Below are 20,312 nucleotides of genomic sequence, written 5' to 3'. Positions count from 1 at the left end.
TCTCCAGTATCTGCAGTCCTCACTTTTCCCTAGGCCCATGACCTACTCTAGTAAAAAGTGTGGGATGGAGGAAGGTTGGAGTGTAACGCGACTTAAACTACTCCTTTGGGCAGCTGGCACAAACACAAAAGGCAACCGGCTCTCTTGTGCAGTAGAATCACAAAATTGCTATGAAGTGATGACTCTTGTGCATATCCTTTGAAAGCTGAAGGAGGTACAGCTAACCAAAGGACTATCACTGTTCTTTCCCATCACAGTGCAGCCTGACTTGGCAGTAATCTCGATTTTCACTGTTCAAAAATTCACCTGCTCAGGAGGTGTGCTTATTATTTGTTCACTAACCCATTGCACTCAGATGGAATAGCATTAACACTACCATAACTAAGTTCTTTATAAGAGTTAGCATCCTCTCAACCTGCTCTGAACTGAACATAATGGTGAATGCACATTACTACTGGAAATGAATCACTGACAAAATGAAAATGTTTTGATGTTTAAAAAGATAAATCAAATGCCTTGGCCTTCTAAAAAAAATACAAAGAAGCTTGCAAAGGGATGCCCAAATAACAAATGTTAAAACTTCCATTTGTTTCATTATAGGACAAAATACTTAGCTAACATGCTATTAAAATCAGACAGCATTAGAATTTTCTAATATACTCCGAACAACACAGATTAGAATTTTTAATATTTCTAATGAGTTTGGTAGAAGTAGTTTACCAATACCTCTGCTCACTCACCAAAACAGAGACTGAACCATATAGCCTACCGATCTTGATCCCCCCTGCGCTGCACTCCATTACTTCTCCAGCTCTTTCTTGCAGACCCTTGCATTATGGACCAGGCCAGACCCCTCAAAATATTTCAAGAAGGTAGCCTAGACTCTAACTTTGCTAGTTATTTTAAGCAGGCGTAAAGTGGATATTTCAGGATAGAATCAGCTGGTCAAACCACTTAGTTTTACAAAACCAAAATTTACTGACAAGATTATGGAATGAAACATAACAAAAGAAAATAGAAGACTGAATAACTTAACCTACCCGAAAACTGAACAGATCATCCCAACTTAATGATACTGCTCCTAAATACTTGCAACAATCTCCATAAACACTCAATGGGCACAAAAGGTAAAAATCAAACAAATCCTTACAGGATAGGAGTCAGAGAGAGAGTACCAGCTGGATCGGTTTCTTTGGATCCGGCAGCCTTTCTTTTCACACTTCTGCTAATAAAAAAGCCGTGCTGGGAGAACTGGCCACTTGTCTTTCAGTGTACAAGTGTTTTTTTTAAACTTGAAAGCCTTCTCCCTAAGGCAGTCTCTGTTAGCTAGCATCATATTGGCCCTAAAACCCTTCACCTCCAGACTGCGTCTATGTCATTTACAACCTCTGAAAGAAAACCAAGGACTGCATAACCTGTTACAGGAACAACTTTGTCACACTTGCATACTCCTAATTTAACGATTGGAACCCACAAACAAAACTGCAGTTGTTTCTGCTCAACAGCTACCTCAGATGTAACTGAGCCCTCTCTAGTCCACAATGCCTTCCATGTCAGTCAACCATTTTCCTGATATAAGTCTCTCTCTCTTTCACTCTGACATCAAAAACATAGGGACTCAGATAGGAATCTCCGATTGAGTGCAGCTGCTTATCCTCCCCTCACTAATTTGCAGTATTCCACCTGGTTACTGGATTTTTTTTCGTTATAAGTAGTCTCTAAACTTTGCTTCTGTATATACTAATTTAACCATTCACTAAAATTGCCATGACATAATTTTTCATAATTGAAAGTTGCCTTTCATATCCAGTCCTGGCCCTACGCTATCCAAATGTAATGTTTCAAAGCTAATCCCCAATTCTTCTATCCTCTACAACTAGCATCTAATTATAGCCTCCCATTGCCAAGCATATTAAACATGTCACTGCCAACTCTCTCTACGTAATACTCCATTTACTGCATTATTTACTTTCAGTATCGAACAACAAGCCTATACTTTCAATGGTTACCAATGACAAATTTTGTGATCGACTCGACATGCTGTTTCTCCTTAGCCTCCACATCATGTACCAACATAGTTGTCTACTCCTCCTTGCCTGATTTAGTTTTAGCTGTTTATTTCAAAAGAGTTAGCAGATCTGTTATAGCAGCTTTATCCTTAAACTGTGTGTTTGCTGACTAAAGATGTCCCCTCAATATAAATGTTGATTTTCCCCTTCAATTTATAGTCTTGGGAACTGTCCTTGTCAGTACAAACAAAAAGCTTTGACAAAATGTTCTAGCTATCCTGAGTGAACTGTTGGGGGAAGTTGGAATGAGTTTTAAACAATTCAGACACTTGGTAAGGAGTGATTCAGGATTCACACTACTATCACAAGAGATGACACCTTAGCTGCTTTAAAAGATTTTTTCATGAATTTAAAGCTGGCAGGTGATGCCAAACTTTACAGACCCTTTAATACACATCGGCTTCTAATTCTCCATAACGGATTTCAGGATTTATTTCGAAATGTTTTCTTTCAAACACAGAAAAATCTGTTTTGAAAATGACTCAAATCTACAGGAAGTATAATTGCTATACTGTATTAACAGCTCAATCCTTCCATTCTTGCATGTATAGTATACAAGTTCTGATGGATTTTTATCTGTGAGCCAAAAGTGAAGAAATTTTCAATGTTTTGAGGTGTCAGGAAAATAGTGTGCATCTTACATATTATCCAGTCTCACGTTTTCACAAAGCTAACCTACAAATGATCAAGAATAGAAATTCAAGTTTCTCTTTTGAGAAGCATATAGAAAGCTTAGCTTGCTACAAGCATGAGGTGTACACTGGAGAGAGAAAAAAACATTTATAGATTACATTTGAATTGTCTAACATCAAAAGGAAACAAATCCATAGAGAATTTTTCTTCATCTTGGTACTGACATTTACCTTTTTGATGTTTTAAAATCTCTCCTTACCTTTTAATGGATTAAAGAAGTTGAAGAAGGAATCATTTGGTACTTGCTTGGTGATGGTTCGGACAGTCCCTCGACCCTTATGTTTTTGTTTCTTTTTAATAGTTTTTACAGTTATATTCTTTCCTTTCTTCCAGTCAATAGTACATCTAATAAAGATAATAATTAGTCTTGTTCTAAGATGCTGTAAAACTTTTTACCTATAAAACAAATATTTATTAAACTTCAACTTATCGCATTTTGTTTTGAATTAGAAAACTCCTTTGGTAATTAATATTTGTACGTGTACATTCCATTATTACCTCTTCCCAAAGCCAAATTAATTTGTTTTCCCACATAAAATGCTAGCATACAATCTGTTGAATTAATAAAGCCCAATGCAGCATTAGGTTTTCCTAAAGTATACATTTAAAAAAATGCTGGTTCTAGCATTGCTCTGCTGTTAAAACTGTTGGACGATAGTGCTATTAAGCATCTGAACAGTACTAGGACAAGGCATAAATCTAAATTTAGACATCACTCCTCTTGCAACATGTGAAAACACACTCAAAATCTTTTGTTTGAGGGGGAGGAAACCAGAATATCTTTATGTCTATATGATTACCACTGTACTGCACGAGATGATGTGCATGAAAAAATCAAGAGCAATTGCAGATATGTCAGATCATCCTGTTCGGAAGTGTGAGATACCCCTTTGGAGCAGGTGGGATTTGAACCCAGGCCTTCTTGCCTGGAGGTAAAGGTGTTACCATTGTGCCTTAAGAATGCCAAGCTTAAAATCTACAGAGAGTCAGACTTCTTATCCATTAGGTTATATTGCCTCCACATGTATAATCTTTATATTTTAGAATGTTACAAAGTCTTGGGTTCTAAATATCAGATATAGATAATTCTGAGGTCAAGCAGATTATAAACAAAATATAGCTGACCCTCCGTTAAAAATGAAGCCTTGTTTCAATTCCGCTATTTAAGATGATCTCCTGCATGCGTTCGTGAATAGAATAGCTGATTAGGTATTCGAGTGAGAAAGAGGAACTGAAGGAAATCAGTGTTGAGGAAACCGATGGGATTAAAGGCCGATAAATCCCCAGGGCCTCATAATCCACAATCTAGAGGACTTAAGGAAGTGGCCCAAGAAATAGTTGATACATGGGTGGCCACCTTTCACAATTATATTCACTTTGAAACAGTTCCAATGACTGGAGAGTCACTAATGTAACCAAACGTGCAATGTAACCAAACTCAGATCTGCTCCCACCTGTGCAATTGGATCCTCAACTTCCTGACTAGCAGACTGCAACCAGTAAGGATAAGCAACAACACCACCTCCACAATACTTCTCAACACTGGTACCCTGTAAGGCTGCAAACTCAGCCGTTTACTATATTCTTTATACATTCATGACTGCGGCCAAATTATGCTCTAACTCCACGTTGAAGTTTGCTGACGGTAGTGGTTGGATCTTAAACAACAACATCACAAATAAAGGAAATAGTGTTTAGTGGCCTGGTGTAAAGACAATTTCATCCTCTACGTCAGAAAAATGAAGGAGTTGGTTGTCTTCAGGAAGTGAAGTGGAGATATGCCTCTGCACCAATAGTGCTCAGGTGGAGATAGAGTCAGAGTCATACAGTATGGAAACAGGCCCTTCAGTCCAACTAGTCCATGCTAACCATGTTCCTAAACTAAACTAGTCCCACTTATTTGCATTTGACCCCTATCCCTACAAACCTTTCCATGCATGTACTTATCTAAATGTCTTTTAAAATGCTGCACTGTAACTGCATCCACCACTTCTTCTGGCAGTTCATTCCACAAACACTAACCACTGTGTGGAATAAGTTTCCCCTCATGTCCTTTTTAAAACTTCTCACCTTAAAAATAAGCCCTGTCGGTTTGAATTCCACCATCTAGGGAAACGATCCATTATCTACGCTCCGCAATTTTATAAACCTCTCGAAAGTCATCCCTCAATCTCCTACCCTCTGGTGGGGGGAAAAAAAGACCTGCCTTCTTTTAGAATGCAAATCCTATAGTTCTGCATCATCTTGGTAAATCTTTTCTGAACCAGCTCCAATTTAATAATATCCTTTGTATAGCAGAACAACCAGAACAGCACAGTACTTCAGAAGAGGCCTCACCAACACTTTGTACAATCATTTATCCAAATTAAACTCCATCTGGCCACTTCTCAGTCCATTGACCCAACTGATCAAGATCTCTTTGTGATCTTAGATAATCTTCTTCACTGTCCACTATAGCACCAATTTTGATGTCATCCGCAAACTTACCAACCATGCCACTAATGTTCTCATTCAAAAAATATGGTTGAGACTTCAAGTTCCTACAGTAAATATAACCAATCTGTTCTGATCCATTCATGTCAATGCTATGGTAAGAAAGCACTCAAACACCTCTAGCTCCTGAGAAGGCTAAGGAAATCCAGCATTTTCACAATGACTCAGAGCAATTTTCATAGATGGACCACAGAAAGCATCCTATCTGGATGCATCACAACTTGGTACTGCAATTATTCTGCCCAAGACTGCAAGAAATTACAGGAGTTGTGAACATAGTCCAGTCCATTACGCAAAATAGCCTTCCATCCACTGTCTCTTGATATTTCCTGGTGCCTTGGAAAAGCAACCAACATAATCAAAGAGCCCTCCCACTCCAGTTATACTCTCTTCCACCATCTCTTATCAAGTGGAAGATACAAAATTTTGAAAATATGAATCAATTGATTCAAAAACAGCTTTTTCCTTGCCATTACCAGACCCTTCATATTGGAGTTGATCTTTCTCTACATCTTCGCTGTAGCTGTAACACTAGATTCTGCTTTCCGTTCTATTACCCTGATGTACTTATGTAAAGTATGATTTGCCTGGAGAGCACACAATACTTCTCACTGTATCTAAGTACATATGACAATAATAAATCAAATCAAAATTAAAATCAAAAAAAGTAGAGGAAGAAGCAGGGAAATTTTATACCGGGTTAGCCTGTCATCAGTTGTGGGGAAAATGCTGGAGAACATAAAAAGATTAAAAGCAGAACATTTGTAAAACAGTGACAGGATCAGTTAGCATGGACTTAAAGAGAAATTATGCCGGCAAATCTAACGCAAGTTTAAGGATGTAACTAGCATTGACAAGATGAGCCAGTGAATGTGGTGACTTGGACATTCAGAAGGTCCACATAAGAGATTAGCATGGAAAATTAATGAGCATGGGCTTGGGGATAGTGCACTGACATGATAGAGAACTGATGGACAGGAAACAGTAGGAATAAATTGGTCTCTTAGTGACAGGCAATGACTCATGGGGTACCACAGAGATCAATATTTGGACCTAGCTATTCACAATATATATTAACTGTTTAGATGAGGGAACTAAACGCAATGCATTCAAATTTGCAGACGACAGACTGGATGGGAAGACAAGTTGACAGAAATGTGGATATGTTTGAGAGATTTGGTCAAGTTGAGAGAGTGGGCAAATGCATGGTCAATGAAGAATAATAATGTGAGTATAAGTGAGTAAAAGTAAGGTTACCGACTTTGGTAACAGAAACAGGAAGGCAGATTTTCTGAACAGCGCTATATTGGGAAAAGGGGAAGGTCTCAGAGACCAATGTGTCCTTGCACTAGTTGCTCTAAGTAAGCACGCAAGCAGTGAAGAAGGTAAATGGTATGTTAGTCTTGAGTGAGACAGGATTTGAGGGGTATCCTGCTGCAATTGCACGGGGCCATGGTGAGACCAGACCTGAGCACCATATGCAGTTTTGGTCTCCTTATCGACAGATGGTTGTTTTGACTATGGAATTAGTGCAACAAAGGTGCCTGATTTCTGGGATGGCAGGACTGATGAATGAAGACAGATTTGAAGAAAATTACTGAACTTGATAGAGACCCAAAGGTTGCAGAGCCCAAGAGAAAAATGAAATGCTGATTTTCATAAAGTTCAATAATTTTAGGGCCTGCGCACATTCCCTGATGTTCTTTATCTCAATCTCTACACACCAGGTCCTGTCATCATATGGGTTACTGCCACAACCATTCCATTGTCAGCTACTGATGATCCTAGTTAGCAGCTACTGATTCTTTCAGACTGAACTTTACCCATTCTTTTGTCTGTCCAACTGAGTTTTATCTCCACCTTTTGGTTACTCCTCCCACTTTTCCAACTTCAGCATACATACCAACCTTTTTACAGTTAGGTCTGAAGGAGGGCTTCTGGACCTGAAACATGAACCCTACTTTCTCTACACAGCTGCTGCCAGGTCTGTTGAATTTTCATAAATCTGTTTTTACTTTGGATTTCCACCATCTCCATTACATCAGTTCTTTTTTCAGCTAGGACCATATTCACTGGAGTTTAGAAGAATGAGGGCAAATCTCAGAAACTCAAACTTCTAGCAGGACATGACAGGGCATTTAGTACTGAGATAAGGAGGAATTTCTTTACCCCAGAGATTGTGATGCTGGAAAAGTACAGCTGGTCAGACAGCATCCAAGGAGTAGGAGAATTGACGTTTTGGCCATAAGCCCTTCATCTGAAATGAGGCTTGCTGGCTGAGAGATAAATGGGAGTGGAGTGGGGTGGGGAAGGTAGCTGAGAAAGTGACAGCCAGATGAAGGTGAGGGAAAAGATAATAGGTTGGAGAGACCGGTGGAGCGGATACATGGGAAAGATGATGGGACAGGTCAGGAGAGAAGTGCCAAATTGGAGGCTTGGGACTGGGATAATGTGGGGGGAGGGGAAAATGAGGAAACTGGTGAAATCCACATTAATCCTGTGTGTTTGCAGGGTCTGAAGGCAGAATGAGGCATTATTCCTCCAGGCATCAGGTGGTAAGGATTTGGCGATGGAGGCAGCCCAGTATCTGTACATCCTTGACGGAGTGGGAATTGAAGTGTTCTGCCACGGGACAGGGGAGTTGGTTGGTGTGGGGGGGGTCCCAAAGATGTTCTCTGAAACTATCTGCAAGTAGGCATCCTGTCTCCCCGATATATACAAGACCACATCAAGCGCAACAGATACAGTTGATGACACTGGTGGGGTACAGGTAAATTTCTGTCAGATGTGGAAGGATCCTTTGGGACCTTGGACGTAGTTGAGGGGAGTGGTGTGGGTGTAAGTTTTGCACTTCTGCAGGGAAAGGTGCCGGGAGTGGGGTGTGGGCCAGTGGCGTTTTCTGTCAACAAGCACAGAAACCCACTGGTCCTCACCTTCCACCCAACCAATCTCCGCATACATCACATCATCCTCCACCACTTCAGCCACCTACAAAGAGACCATTCCCTCTGCGACTCCCTTGTCAATTCTCCTGCTCCTCAGATGCTATCTGACCTGCTGTGCTTTTCCAGCCCCACACACTCGATTCTCCAGCATCTGCAGTGCTCACTCTTTGCCTAGAGTGATGTGTCTGTGGAATTCTCTAATACAGAAAGCAGTTGAGGCCAAAACTGAATATTTTCAAGAAAAGTCAAGACATTTTTCTTAGGGCTAAAGAGAAATGTGGTATGGCAGAAAGTAGGAACAGGGTACTGAAGTGAAAGATCAGCCATGATCATGATGATTGGCAGAGCAGCCACAAAGAGCGGAGTGGTCTACACCTCTTTCTATTTTCCACGTGTCTATCCAAAAGGTGCAAAACATGAAGTTTCCCAGTTTTTGTTCTTCATGAACTGTCACAGACTCTCACTAACCTGGATCAATTAAATGACTTTGCATTACACCTTGCCTTCCTGAACAGATGCGGAGATAGCAACTTTGTTTTTGTTCTTAATGTCACAACGTTTCTAAGAATGAATTGTTTTGGTTGAAATGCATTTGCTTTTTCAAAAAAGATCAAATTAGACCAAAGCAAGTATTTGAACCTGCTGGGCTGCTGTGTGCGAAGAATATCCTGACAAGGAGGGAATGGAAAACAGAGTTTCAAAAAGTATGTTCCCAACTCTGAAGAAATCAACAGTATAACTAACAGTTAACTGATAACATTGCTGGGATTAATGTAGCACTGGAATGGAACCTGATGCAAGACAAAAGGCATGTAACAGGTTACGAACAGTGCAAAAGATAGAAATTCCAGTTTACATTACTTGGAAGGGAGCCCTTTATTCAAACACACATTGCAGGACGGAAGTGGTCATTTAGCACATCCCTGAAAGCACTGCTGGCTCCACATCAGATCTAGCTGCTCCAATTCCACTTGCATACTTTCTCAAAACCATAGTTTGCTGGTCAATTTCAAAAGTCAGTGTCATGTAATAGTATAAAAGACCCTTTACTTACCCTACAAAGTCAACAATTTCTGGGCCCTCAAAGGAAAAAGGGTCAGTCTCATCTGGTTCAGATTTCATCTTGTACGTTTTAGTTAACACAGAATTTGAGAAGTAATCATTTGGCTCAAAGTGAAATTCTAATGTAAAACTCTGTTGGAGAAAACATTAAAATGAGAATAATCAGAAATAGTAAATTTTCCACCATTCATTTCATTGCCTACTCCCAATGGTTCAAAATTTGAATACACAGGCTATTTTTACACTGAAGAAAAGAACGTGATGGTCAATTGGTGAGATGATACACCAAGATAAGTTACCCATAAAATTTTTTAAAATGGCTTATAACTGAAACAGATGCTTCGTTATCAAACACAAACATTGCAGGTATAGAAATATCTTCCTAATTTTCAAACCAAATCCTGCATAGTTCATACTTCCTCTGTTTAATGTTTCTGCCCATGTCAATTTATTTGTACAGGTACACCCATAAATGAGATAGCAGGGGTGACACCAGACTTGCTATTCTGTAGTTTAACTTGATACCTCAAGCTGACACTGGTCCAAACCTGCCCCCAGTGGGACATCAAGATCTTGGTGATGCCTTTTGGGAAAGTTTTGATTGCATCACCTCAATGATCTGCAAAAATGTACACTTCTCCCTTTCCATGCACCCAATTTAAAACTACGAATTTATTATTTTTCATTCAGCACATATTCCAACAGATCAAGACTGTATATTTGCATTACTGTCTCAAAATAATTCACTAAATATGTTAAGGTATTCTAATCATGAGAAACGTGACTCCAAAGTTATTTTTACCATTCATGTTTGTATCAATATTCAGTTAATTCACCTGCACCATTGGAGGAAAATTATTCACCAATGACCCCTGCTGAAAACATCTATAAATGGAGACAGCGGTTAGTGCTAGTGAAGGTGCACCATAAAAGCTCACATTTATATAGCATGTCTAACATAAGGCACTTCAGAGGAACAGAAACTGTATGACCAAAACTTTGGTCAAAAATGTAGTGTTAAAAACACAGAAGTGAGGTTGAGATGTGTAGGGAGGAATGGTGGGGTGATTGAAATCAGAAATGCTCAAAAGGTCAGAATTAGGTCAACACAAACTCTGGAGGGTTGTGAAGCTGATGGAGGTTTCAGAGATTGAGGAGCAAGGTCACTGAAGGATTTCAAAACAAGGCTGGTGTTAAAATTAGCCCCTGCTGTACCATCAATTGTCATTACCATCAGAAGATATGAAAAATAGCTTATAATGCAGAAACACCACCTAATCAATTAGAAATGATCATAAGGTGTGGTTGGAGAGCATGGCCCTGCCTGCCTGTGGCCATAAAGACATGGGAAAGGAACAAACTGTGGACACACTACTTCTTTTGCAATGTGGGTGCAGAATGGCATCAATGGCAGACTTCTTACTGCATGGTGAAAATAGAAGATACACCATGTATGATGTGCAGTGCCAGTATATACCATAGCCAGACTCTTCAAGCTATGTTTGCAGCAAGCTAACTGAATAAATACCCTCACTTTTAGTTAAATCAGAAATGATACATGGACCAATGCCAGGAGAAATCCTTTCCTTTTACAGTAGTGATACAGAACTTATAATGCTCAAACAGAAGAGACCTAACTTTAATCCATTAACAATGGCAACTTGTTTCCCTCCCCCACTTTAAAACATGCATTACTTTTATCACTGCACAGCAGATTGAGTTCAAATCCCCCCAAAAGGGGCTTAAAGGCACCATTTTCACCCAGAGTTGACACCAACTCAGCAGGTTGGCAGCAATGTCACTGCAAAATTCAGCATGATCATCTCATCCTACCTCGCTGTGTACTGACACAGACTGCTTCAGTATGAGTTATGAATACACAATGCTTGGCACCAATAATTAACGACCATCCTCTCTTCTGACACTGTGACAGAAAGAAGGTCACTGATGAAGCAGTTGGCGACAACTGGGACTAAGTCACTGCACTGAAGAATGCCTGCTGAGATGACGGCCTCCAACTGCCACAAGCATCTTCATTAGTGCCAGGTATTGCTTCAGTGTGCTCCCCAATTCTGACTGACAGGTTTTGCCAAGGCTCCTTAATGCCATACACTGTCAAATGCTGCCTTGATGTCAGAGGTAGTCACTTTTGTCTCAGCCCTGTGTTCCGCTCTTTTGACTATGCTTGGACAAACTTCATAAAAAATGTCAGGAACTATTCAGGATTGGAGGTGCCCAAACTGAGTGCCAGTAAGCAGGTTATTTCTGAGGAAGTGCTCCTTGATAACACCATCAACATTTTTTGTCATTTAACGAAGGATCAAATATAGTCAGATGGGTTGGCTAAATAGCTGGCTGGATTGTCCTGCAATTTTCTAGATTGATGTATGGATGCCAGCGTTGCAGCTGTATTGGAACCACTTTTCTTGGGCGCAGAAAATTCTGAAGCACAAGTCTTCGGTACTCTTCCCAGAATTTGCCAGAGTCCATGGCCTTTCCAATATACAGTACTTTCAGCTGCTCTTCAATATGTAAGTAAATCAAATTGGCTGGAAACTGGCACCTATGCTGCTGGGGATTTCAGGAAGAGGCCAAGATGGAACACCTACTCCACACTTCTAGCTGAAATGTGCAAATGTTTTAATGTTGCCTGTACTGTGTGTTGGCCTCCCCATTGAGGATGGGAATATTTGTCTCCTCTTCTGATTTAATTGTTCACCTTCTTGATTTGGGTATGGCAGGACTACAGACCTTAAATCTAATTGATCCACTGTGTACTCGAAACACATTTTCAGACAGCAGCACATACCCAAGGAGAACTTGCTTTGGTTAATCGTAACAAAAACAATATATCAAAGCAAATACAAGATTAGATTAGATTTCCTACAGTATGGAAAAAGGCCCTTCAGCCCAACAAGTCCACAATGACTCGCAATGAAGATTAACCCACCCAGACCCATTCCCCTACCTTATATTTACCCCTGGCTAATGCACCTGGCACTATGGGCAATTAAGCATGGCCAATTCACCTAATTTGCACATCTTCGGATTGTGGAAGGAAACGGAGCACCCGGAGGAAACTCACGCAGACACAGGGGCAATGTGCATACTCCACACAGACAGACAGTCACCCGAGGTCGGAATTGAACCCAGGTCTCTAGCGCTGTGAGGCAGCAGTGCTAACCACTGTGCCACCGTGCCGCCCCCAAGTTGTACCATCCACCAGCTCTGGGATTTGTTCTCGAGATTCTAGAATCTGAAAACCTAGGTCATAATTAATACATTAAATAAAGGTAACTGCTTAAAAAAAGTAATCTAAAGGAAATTTGGTATGAAATTCATAGACTGGTGAGAAGAATTAAAAAGTCTAGAGGGTGAGAAGCGCATCATATTTGTTATTTCCTTGCAGTAAGTAACAAAACTTAATAGGAGGTACTGACTGAATCTTTCGCAAATTGGACTATAGCACCACCCAGAGTTCAGATGTAAAAATACTTGCCTTGGTATTTTGTAGAGAATAAATACGAAGATGAATAGGAAAAATAAAAAAGGAGAGTAAAGAGTTGACCTGCAGGGTGTGACAATGGAAGCAGATATGTGTAGAGCAAGGCAAAGAAACTAAGTAAATGAACAGAAAGCCGAAACGACAGACTGATGGAACGAAGGAGCCGGAACAAGCCTGTTCGAAAATGGGAACAAGGAGAGGTCAAGTGAAAGAGCAGACGAAACATAAAAGGTACACAGTAAGTTGCAGATGGTGCGACACCTGAACAGATACTTGCTGAAGTGAAGGAAAATAAGGACTTCATATGCTGACAAAGTAAATACAGAGGAGAACAGCAAAGGAGTGTACATGAAAACAGAGCAGGAAAGTTTGAGACTAGAAAATAAACAAGAAATGGAGAGCAACATGAAAAATGGAAGAAATGGAGATTGAAATCAGGACTGAAGGGGAAAGCAAATAGAATGGATCGAGGAGAACAAAAGTGGAAACAACAAAGAGGGAAAATAACAGCAAGGTGCACAAAGGAAAGTAGAGGGGGGCCAGGTTTGTTCCTCTTTTAATAGCCCAATTGATGGCCCTGGTGTTGTCAGTTTCAAATTTTTTGAGGTCAGAACTTTAGCTCTATAGAAGATCAGATAACACTGATAACTAACTGGCTTTCATTCGAATGGAGTTTATGTAACAGAGTTGGGATCCAATTTAACGAAATATAAAACAGACAACAAACAATCCAGCTGTCAACAATTCAGGTTTCGCAGACTTCAAAGTACTATATCAAACCACCACATTCATCAATTCCAACTACAACAATTAACTCTCTACCAATCACAAATGGAATGAGCTGCCAGACGAAGTGGTGGAAGCTGGTATAATTACAACATTTAAAAGGCATCTGGACGGTATGTGAATAACAAGGGTTTAAAAGGATATAGGACTAGATTTATTTAGGATATCTGGTCAGCATGGACAAATTGGACCAAAGGGTCTATTTCCTCCGTCTAACTAAAGACTATATGTTTCCAAATATATTTAGCACATCTGTTCTTTCAAGTCAAGTGGGCTTTGCTGGCCAGACTGGCATTTACCATATACCACCAGTTGCTCCTGAAAAGGTGATGGAGACCTGTCTTCACGAACGGCAATAGTAGAGCTGTTAATGATGGGAGTTCCAAAATTCTAACAAAGTGTGAAGGAACAGAACTATAGTTCCAAGTCGAGATGATATGTGATTTCGAGGGGAACCCGGAGGTCATTGCACTTCCATGTATTTGCTGCCCTTATAGGTGGCAAAGATCGCAAGCTTGGAAAGTGCCAAGTATGATGCATTGGAGAGATGTAATCATGCATCTTGTAGATGGTACACATTGTTGCCACTGTGTGTCAGTGCTGGAGGAAGTGAATATTGAAGGTGTTAGATGGGGTGCCAATCAATGAGGCTGTAGATACACTCAGCCAGGCAGACGGGGAGTATTGTCATATTCTTGACTTGTGCTTGATGAGTTACACAGAATTCCTAACCTCTGACCTCCTCTTTATGGCTGGCCCAATTCATTTACTAGTCAATGGTTTTTTTTGACAGTGGAAACTCAGCAACCAAAATGCCATTGAACGTCATGGGAAGACTTACATTTGCTCACTAGAGACCATCACTACCTGCCATTTGTCGAGCACAGATGTTTCTTGTCAATTGTCAGTCCAAGGTCTTGCTGCATTTGTATACACACTGCTTCAGTTAGAGAAGTTGCGAATGCGCTGCATCTTCATTGAACCAGGCTTCTTCATGTTTTGACCAAGTTAGTAGAATAATGGATATGCTAGGCTAAGATTGCAAACTGTGGGCGAATGCAATTCTGCTACTGATGGTCTCTTGAATGCCAGTTGAGTTGCTAGATCTGTTTGAAACTATTCCATTTAGCACAGTGGCAGTGCCACACAACATGGAGGCAATCCTTAATGCAAAGGCAAGACTTGGTCTCCAGTCATGCACGTTAATACAGTCACGGACTGATGCATACCAGAGATCACAGCAAGCCTTTCTGAATTGAGAGTGTGAATCTTAATATCTAAAAGGTAGGTAGGTTGAGGATCAGATTTTTTTTGATATATGAAACCCAGCACTACCTCAGGATTTAACAGGCCAGCAAGGGTGCTCAGCCAGCCTGATCATGTGTGTGGGCGAACAATACAACTACTAAAATGAGGCGGAGTCCTGATTTAATCTGCTTTGTAGGTTTAGCATTGGCCAGGTTTCCCAGAAAGCCTGCAGCCGAAGAGAAGTTCGAAATCCAATAAATGCATTTGCTCTGCGCCACTTATAAGTCAGATGAAGCACAAGTGCTTTTACCATTCCACCTTCAAAGCACTCTTCTCCTGCCTGCGCCCACTAATTACAGATTTTCACCACAGTGAGGGATGAGCTTCACTTGCTGATTCAATCCCACTTGGGTCATGGCTTCCATAGTCTTCTCCAAGTTCTTCCTCCACAACTGGGAGCCAAGCTAGACAATCAGGCCGAACAGGGAATCTGCCAAAAGGACAGGCAGTATAAGGTAACATTTCCACAGCATACAGGGAAATGTCTGGGTTCCCTGACTGTGCAAATTTAACCTGCACTTCATACCCTGGCTACGGCTACTGGTTGATCGGCACTGCCTTTTCATACTTCAAACTTCTGATGCATCACTTTTCCCCGTTTGGAAGTTAGCTTCAAGATTCTAAATCCTTTAATTTTCTATTTCCAAACTATTTACACAAATACTCACCATAGGCTCATTGGGTTCTGAGAACTTTACTCTGACATCCTGCAAGTGTTTTAAGATAGGCTCATCGTGCTCCTGTAGAGAAATAAATTTAAGAAGTAATTAGAACCAGGCAAGTTAAACATTGAAACCTAATGAAGCACAGAAATTACAATGCACATCAATATTTCATTTGATATTTCCTTCTGATGCTATGGTGTCTCTAAATCCCTTGATATCTGACCAACATCACCTTGTTTGCTTACAAATAAACTATAAAACTTTCATAGAATAATGCAAATGTGGAACTGATGTTCATAGTGCTGGGATCACGTTTGCATATAAATGATTCATAATTAGGAATCAGAGGTGCAATTTTCAATATTTTTCAATGGCACCAAATTGACAACTGAGTTACCAGAGAGGGACCACATCAAAATGCAGGAATATATTAATAGGGCTTGCTTAGAGTGTGCATAATTGTCAAATAAACTTTAAATGAAGTTATGAGATAGGTAGCACAGTTTGACAAAAATAAGCAACCTACATACTTGATTTTAACTAAGTGAATGAGTTTTCGACTAAGTTAAAATCTAGCCCTTGGTAACTAAGTGGAGTGAAGAACAAGGCATTTGGGTGTATGGTTATACAAAGTACTGAAAAGTAAAGACAAAGATTAATAAGATCAAAATATAGCTAACAAAATACTATAGTTTATTTTTAAAAGGATAGAATGGAAAGAAAGAAAGAGGTATTGGAACAGATGGAAAACAAATTACTAGAATAAAGAAGTTAAATCCACCAGAAAATACGGAAAAGATCAGTGCTTTTTCCTCCAGAAAGAGAGAACTAAGCAGTGAACTGGTAAACATCGAAGATCATGAAAGGGCTCAATAGGACAGACAGAAAAATGTTGTTTCTACTTAATGAGATTAGAAGTAAGGACTGTAAAAGTAAATTAATCTCCAATAAATCCAATAGAGAAAAAAAGCACATCTTTACCCAGAGCGTGGAGAAAACGTGTACCGTGCTGCCACAAAGTAGATGAAGTGATTAGCAAAAAAGCACTTAAGGGGCAGCTAGATAAACAGTAAAGAATGTAAGAAGATAATAAGGGAATATTTTGCATTAGTACTTACTGTGGAAAAGGATATAGAAGATATAGACTGTAGGGAAAAGATAGAGATATCATGCAAAATGTCCAGATTACAGAGGAGGAAGTGCTGGATGTCTTGAAACGGTTAAAAGGTGGATAAATCCCCAGGACCTGATCAGGTGTTCCCGAGAACTCTGTGGAAAACTAGAGAACTGATTGCTGGCCTCTTGCTGAGTGAGATATTTGTATCATCGATAGTCACTGGTGGGGTGCCGGAAGACCAGAGGCTGGCAAACATGGTGCCACTGTTTAAGAAGGGCAGTAAAGACAGGCCAGGGAACTAAAGACTGGTGAGCCTGACCTCAGTGGTGGGCAATTTGTTGGAGGGAATCCTGAGGGACAGGATGTACATGTATTTGGAAAGGCAAGGACTGATTAGGGATCGTCAACATGGCTTTGTGCGTGGGAAATCATGTCTTGCAAACTTGGAGTTTTTTGAAGTAGTAACAAAGAAGATTAATGAAGGCAGAGCAGTAGTTGTGATCTATATGGACTTCAGTAAGGCATTCGACAAGGTTCCCCAGGGGAGACTGATTAGCAAGGTTAGATCTCATGGACTACAGGGAGAACTAGCAATTTGGATACAGAACTGGCTCACAGGTAGAAGGCAGAGGGTGGTGGTAGAGGGTTGTTTTGCAGACTGGAGACCTGTGACCAGTGGAGCGCCACAATAATCAGTGCTGGGCCCTTTCTTTTCATAATTTACATAAATGATTTGGATGCGAGCATAAGAGGTACAGTTAGTAAGTTTGCAGATGACACCAAAATTGGAGGTGTAGTGGACAGCGAAGAGGGTTACTTCAGATTCCAACAGGATCTGGACCAGATGGGCCAATGGGCTGAGAAGTGGCAGATGGATTTTAATTCCGATAAATGCAAGGTGCTGCATTTTGGGAAAGCAAATCTGAGCAGACTTATACACTTAATGGTAAGATCCTAGGGAGTGATGCTGAACAAAGAGACCTTGGAGTGCGGGTCATAGCTCCTTGAAAGTGGAGTCGCAGGTAGATAGAATAGTGAAAGCGGCGTTTGGTATGCTTTCCTTTATTGGTCAGAGTATTGAGTACAGGAGTAGGGAGGTCATGTTGCAGCTGTACAGGACACTGGTTAGACCACTGTTGGAATATTGTGTGCAATTCTGGTCTCGTTCCTATTGGAAAGATGTTGTGAAACTTGAAAGAGTTCAGAAAAGATTTCCAAGGATGTTGCCAGGGTTGGAGAATTTGAGCTAAAGGGAGAGGCTGAATGGGGGGGTGTTTTCCTTGGATCATCGGAGGCTGAGGGGTGACCTTATAAAAGGTTTATAAAGGTCATGAGGGGCATGGATAGGATAAGTAGGCAAGGGTGGGGGAGTCCAGTACTAGAGGGCATGAGTTGAGGATGAGAGAGGAAAGATATGAGAGAGACCTAAGGGGCAACTTTTTCACGCAGAGGGTGGTATGTATATGGAATGAGCTGCCAGAGGAAGTGGAGGAGACTGGTCCAATCGCAACATTTAAGAGGTATTTGGATGGATATGGGCCGGGTGCTGGCAGGTGGGACTAGATTGGGTTGGGATATCTGGTCGGCATGGACAGGTTGGACCGAAGGGTCTGTTTCCATGCTGTATATCTCTATGACTCTATGAAATGCTGGTGAGATTCTTTGAACTCCATTCGTGAAGCGTAACGTCTAACAGGAGTCTCTTCAGACAACTGGCCTGTTTCTGTGTTGCAAACAAAATCCAAGGCTATGTGCATAACCATCGTGCTTAACCTAATATTGTGCTTCAGAAGGGCAGATTATCATGTCACAATATAACTTCTACCATTGTCCCTTAAATCCAGAAAGCACGGATGTCATGGACTCTCTGATCAAATGTTTAAGTTGATAACAAATCAGAGCACTGGCTTGGCAAAATGGTAACTACTTAAGTTGGCCACATGACAAATCGAAATCCAAACTTTAAAACTGCTATAGGTTTGCAACTTGAACAAGAGATTAGGGGGTATGAAGTTAAGAATAAAAAAGTGTTTAAAAATCAACATTTCCACATTTACCGGTATTCAAAAGTTTGTAATTTGTTTAATTTATTTATCTTATGGTCTGCTGCAATGGTAGAAGATATGAATCTGAGATCAGTCCATAAGGGAAGATTAAGGATAATGTTTGGTAGAATAAATTGTCTTACAATAAGGTCAATTTGCATATCATTAACTCAATGAAAATACTGCAGATATATTGCACAGTTTCAGGGGATGAGACACACACATTAGAATTACTCTAACTGTAAACAAAGAATTCCACATACATCATCTCCAGCATGCCGAACAAATGAATTTGGCACCTGTGACACTCAAGTGTAGATTCAATAGATTATCTTACTTAAAAGGTCCATTAACAGTAATTTATTTACTGGTAGTGCTCAGCATATGAATACTTAAATCTGGTTCAATAGAAACACGTAGGAAGTTAAAATATATAGACTCATCATCTGTCCACACTGCCCTCATTTACGCACAATTTTCTGTTGTTCGTCCCCTGTCTAGTTGACATCTTCGGAGCTTTGGAGTCTCTTGTGAAGTGCTGCTGGACTGTCTCTTCTGGAATTTATTTGGTTCCGTTCCTGCTGCTTCTGGTTACTCGTTGTAATGGCTGGTATATTGGGTCTAGGTCTGTGTGTTTGTTGATGGGAGTCTGTAGTTGTACGCCATGCTTTTAGAAATTCTCTTGGCTGTCCTGTTTAGCGTGTCCTATGATCATTGCGTTGTCCGAGTCAAATTTGTGGTCCTTGTCATCTGTGCACCTGGCTACTAGGGACAGCTGGTTGTAGCAAATGGTGGCCAGTTGGTGCTCATGAATGCAGATTGCTAGTTTCCTGCCTGATCACATTCAACAGTCAGATATATGAACAGATCAACTCTACACCTATGGGCTCACCCCTCTCCAGGCTCATAGCAGAAGTAGTGATGCAAAGACAGGAACAAGCAGCCCTCTCAAATCCGACTCAACCTCTGGATCAGGTACATGGACAATACTTTTGTAATTAAGAGAATAAAAAGAGAATACACACCACATTATCAACTCTATGCTCACAGTGATCAAATTTACAAGAGAGGAGGAAACCAACAACCAACTCCCATTCCTGGATGTGATAGTGGAAAGAATATGAACAGTGAATGCACTACAAGAATATACAGAAAGCCACAGAAACAGAGCAGATTCTGAACAGCAACTGCCCAAATAAACACAACAGAAGTTGCATTAGGACACTGTTCAAGAGGGCTGCAGCACTTGACTTGCAAACAGAAGAACACCTCTACAGAGTCTTCGCCAAGAACAGATATCCCTGTAATTTCATCCGTAGATGCCGAGCAGATAAACAACGTGATGAGGAGATGCCACGACCCAACACACCGGCCATGCTATCTTATATAAAAAATGTCTCGGAACTAACAGCCAGACATCCCCGACTGCTCAGACTCCTGACAGACCATAAGCCATGCTCAGACAACAACTCACCAGAGCAAAAGACCCTGTACCCATCATGTGCAAGACTAACATGATTTAAAAGATTCCATGCAAAGACTGCATGAAACACTATATAGAACAAAACAGGCAGACAACTCGCAATCTACATCCATGTACACCAACTGTCCACTAAATGCCACA

General features: G+C 40.6%; 1 protein-coding gene and 1 non-coding gene across 7 annotated transcripts in view; both read right to left on the bottom strand.

The window, feature by feature from the left end:
- The window catches only part of nap1l4b (nucleosome assembly protein 1-like 4b), a 121,132-nt gene that overhangs the window by 48,262 nt on the left and 52,558 nt on the right, over positions 1-20,312 (bottom strand). For all 6 annotated transcript variants that reach the window (XM_060838799.1, XM_060838797.1, XM_060838801.1 and 3 more), the window contains exons 8-10: positions 15,530-15,601; positions 9,255-9,394; positions 2,962-3,107 (exon numbers count right to left, since the gene is read on the bottom strand). In XM_060838799.1, the coding sequence (XP_060694782.1) occupies positions 2,962-3,107; positions 9,255-9,394; positions 15,530-15,601 (358 nt within the window). The remainder of the gene's footprint in view (positions 1-2,961; positions 3,108-9,254; positions 9,395-15,529; positions 15,602-20,312) is intronic.
- Positions 8,905-9,035, bottom strand: LOC132824561 (small nucleolar RNA SNORA54). The gene has a single exon (XR_009645682.1). It is a non-coding gene; the product is annotated as a small nucleolar RNA SNORA54 (small nucleolar RNA).

The sequence above is a fragment of the Hemiscyllium ocellatum genome, chromosome 18 (genome assembly GCF_020745735.1).
Source record: "Hemiscyllium ocellatum isolate sHemOce1 chromosome 18, sHemOce1.pat.X.cur, whole genome shotgun sequence".
Classification (NCBI taxonomy): Eukaryota; Metazoa; Chordata; class Chondrichthyes; order Orectolobiformes; family Hemiscylliidae; genus Hemiscyllium; species Hemiscyllium ocellatum.
Note: the sequence above shows the minus strand (reverse complement) of the source record. Positions and strands in the feature narration are given on the sequence as shown.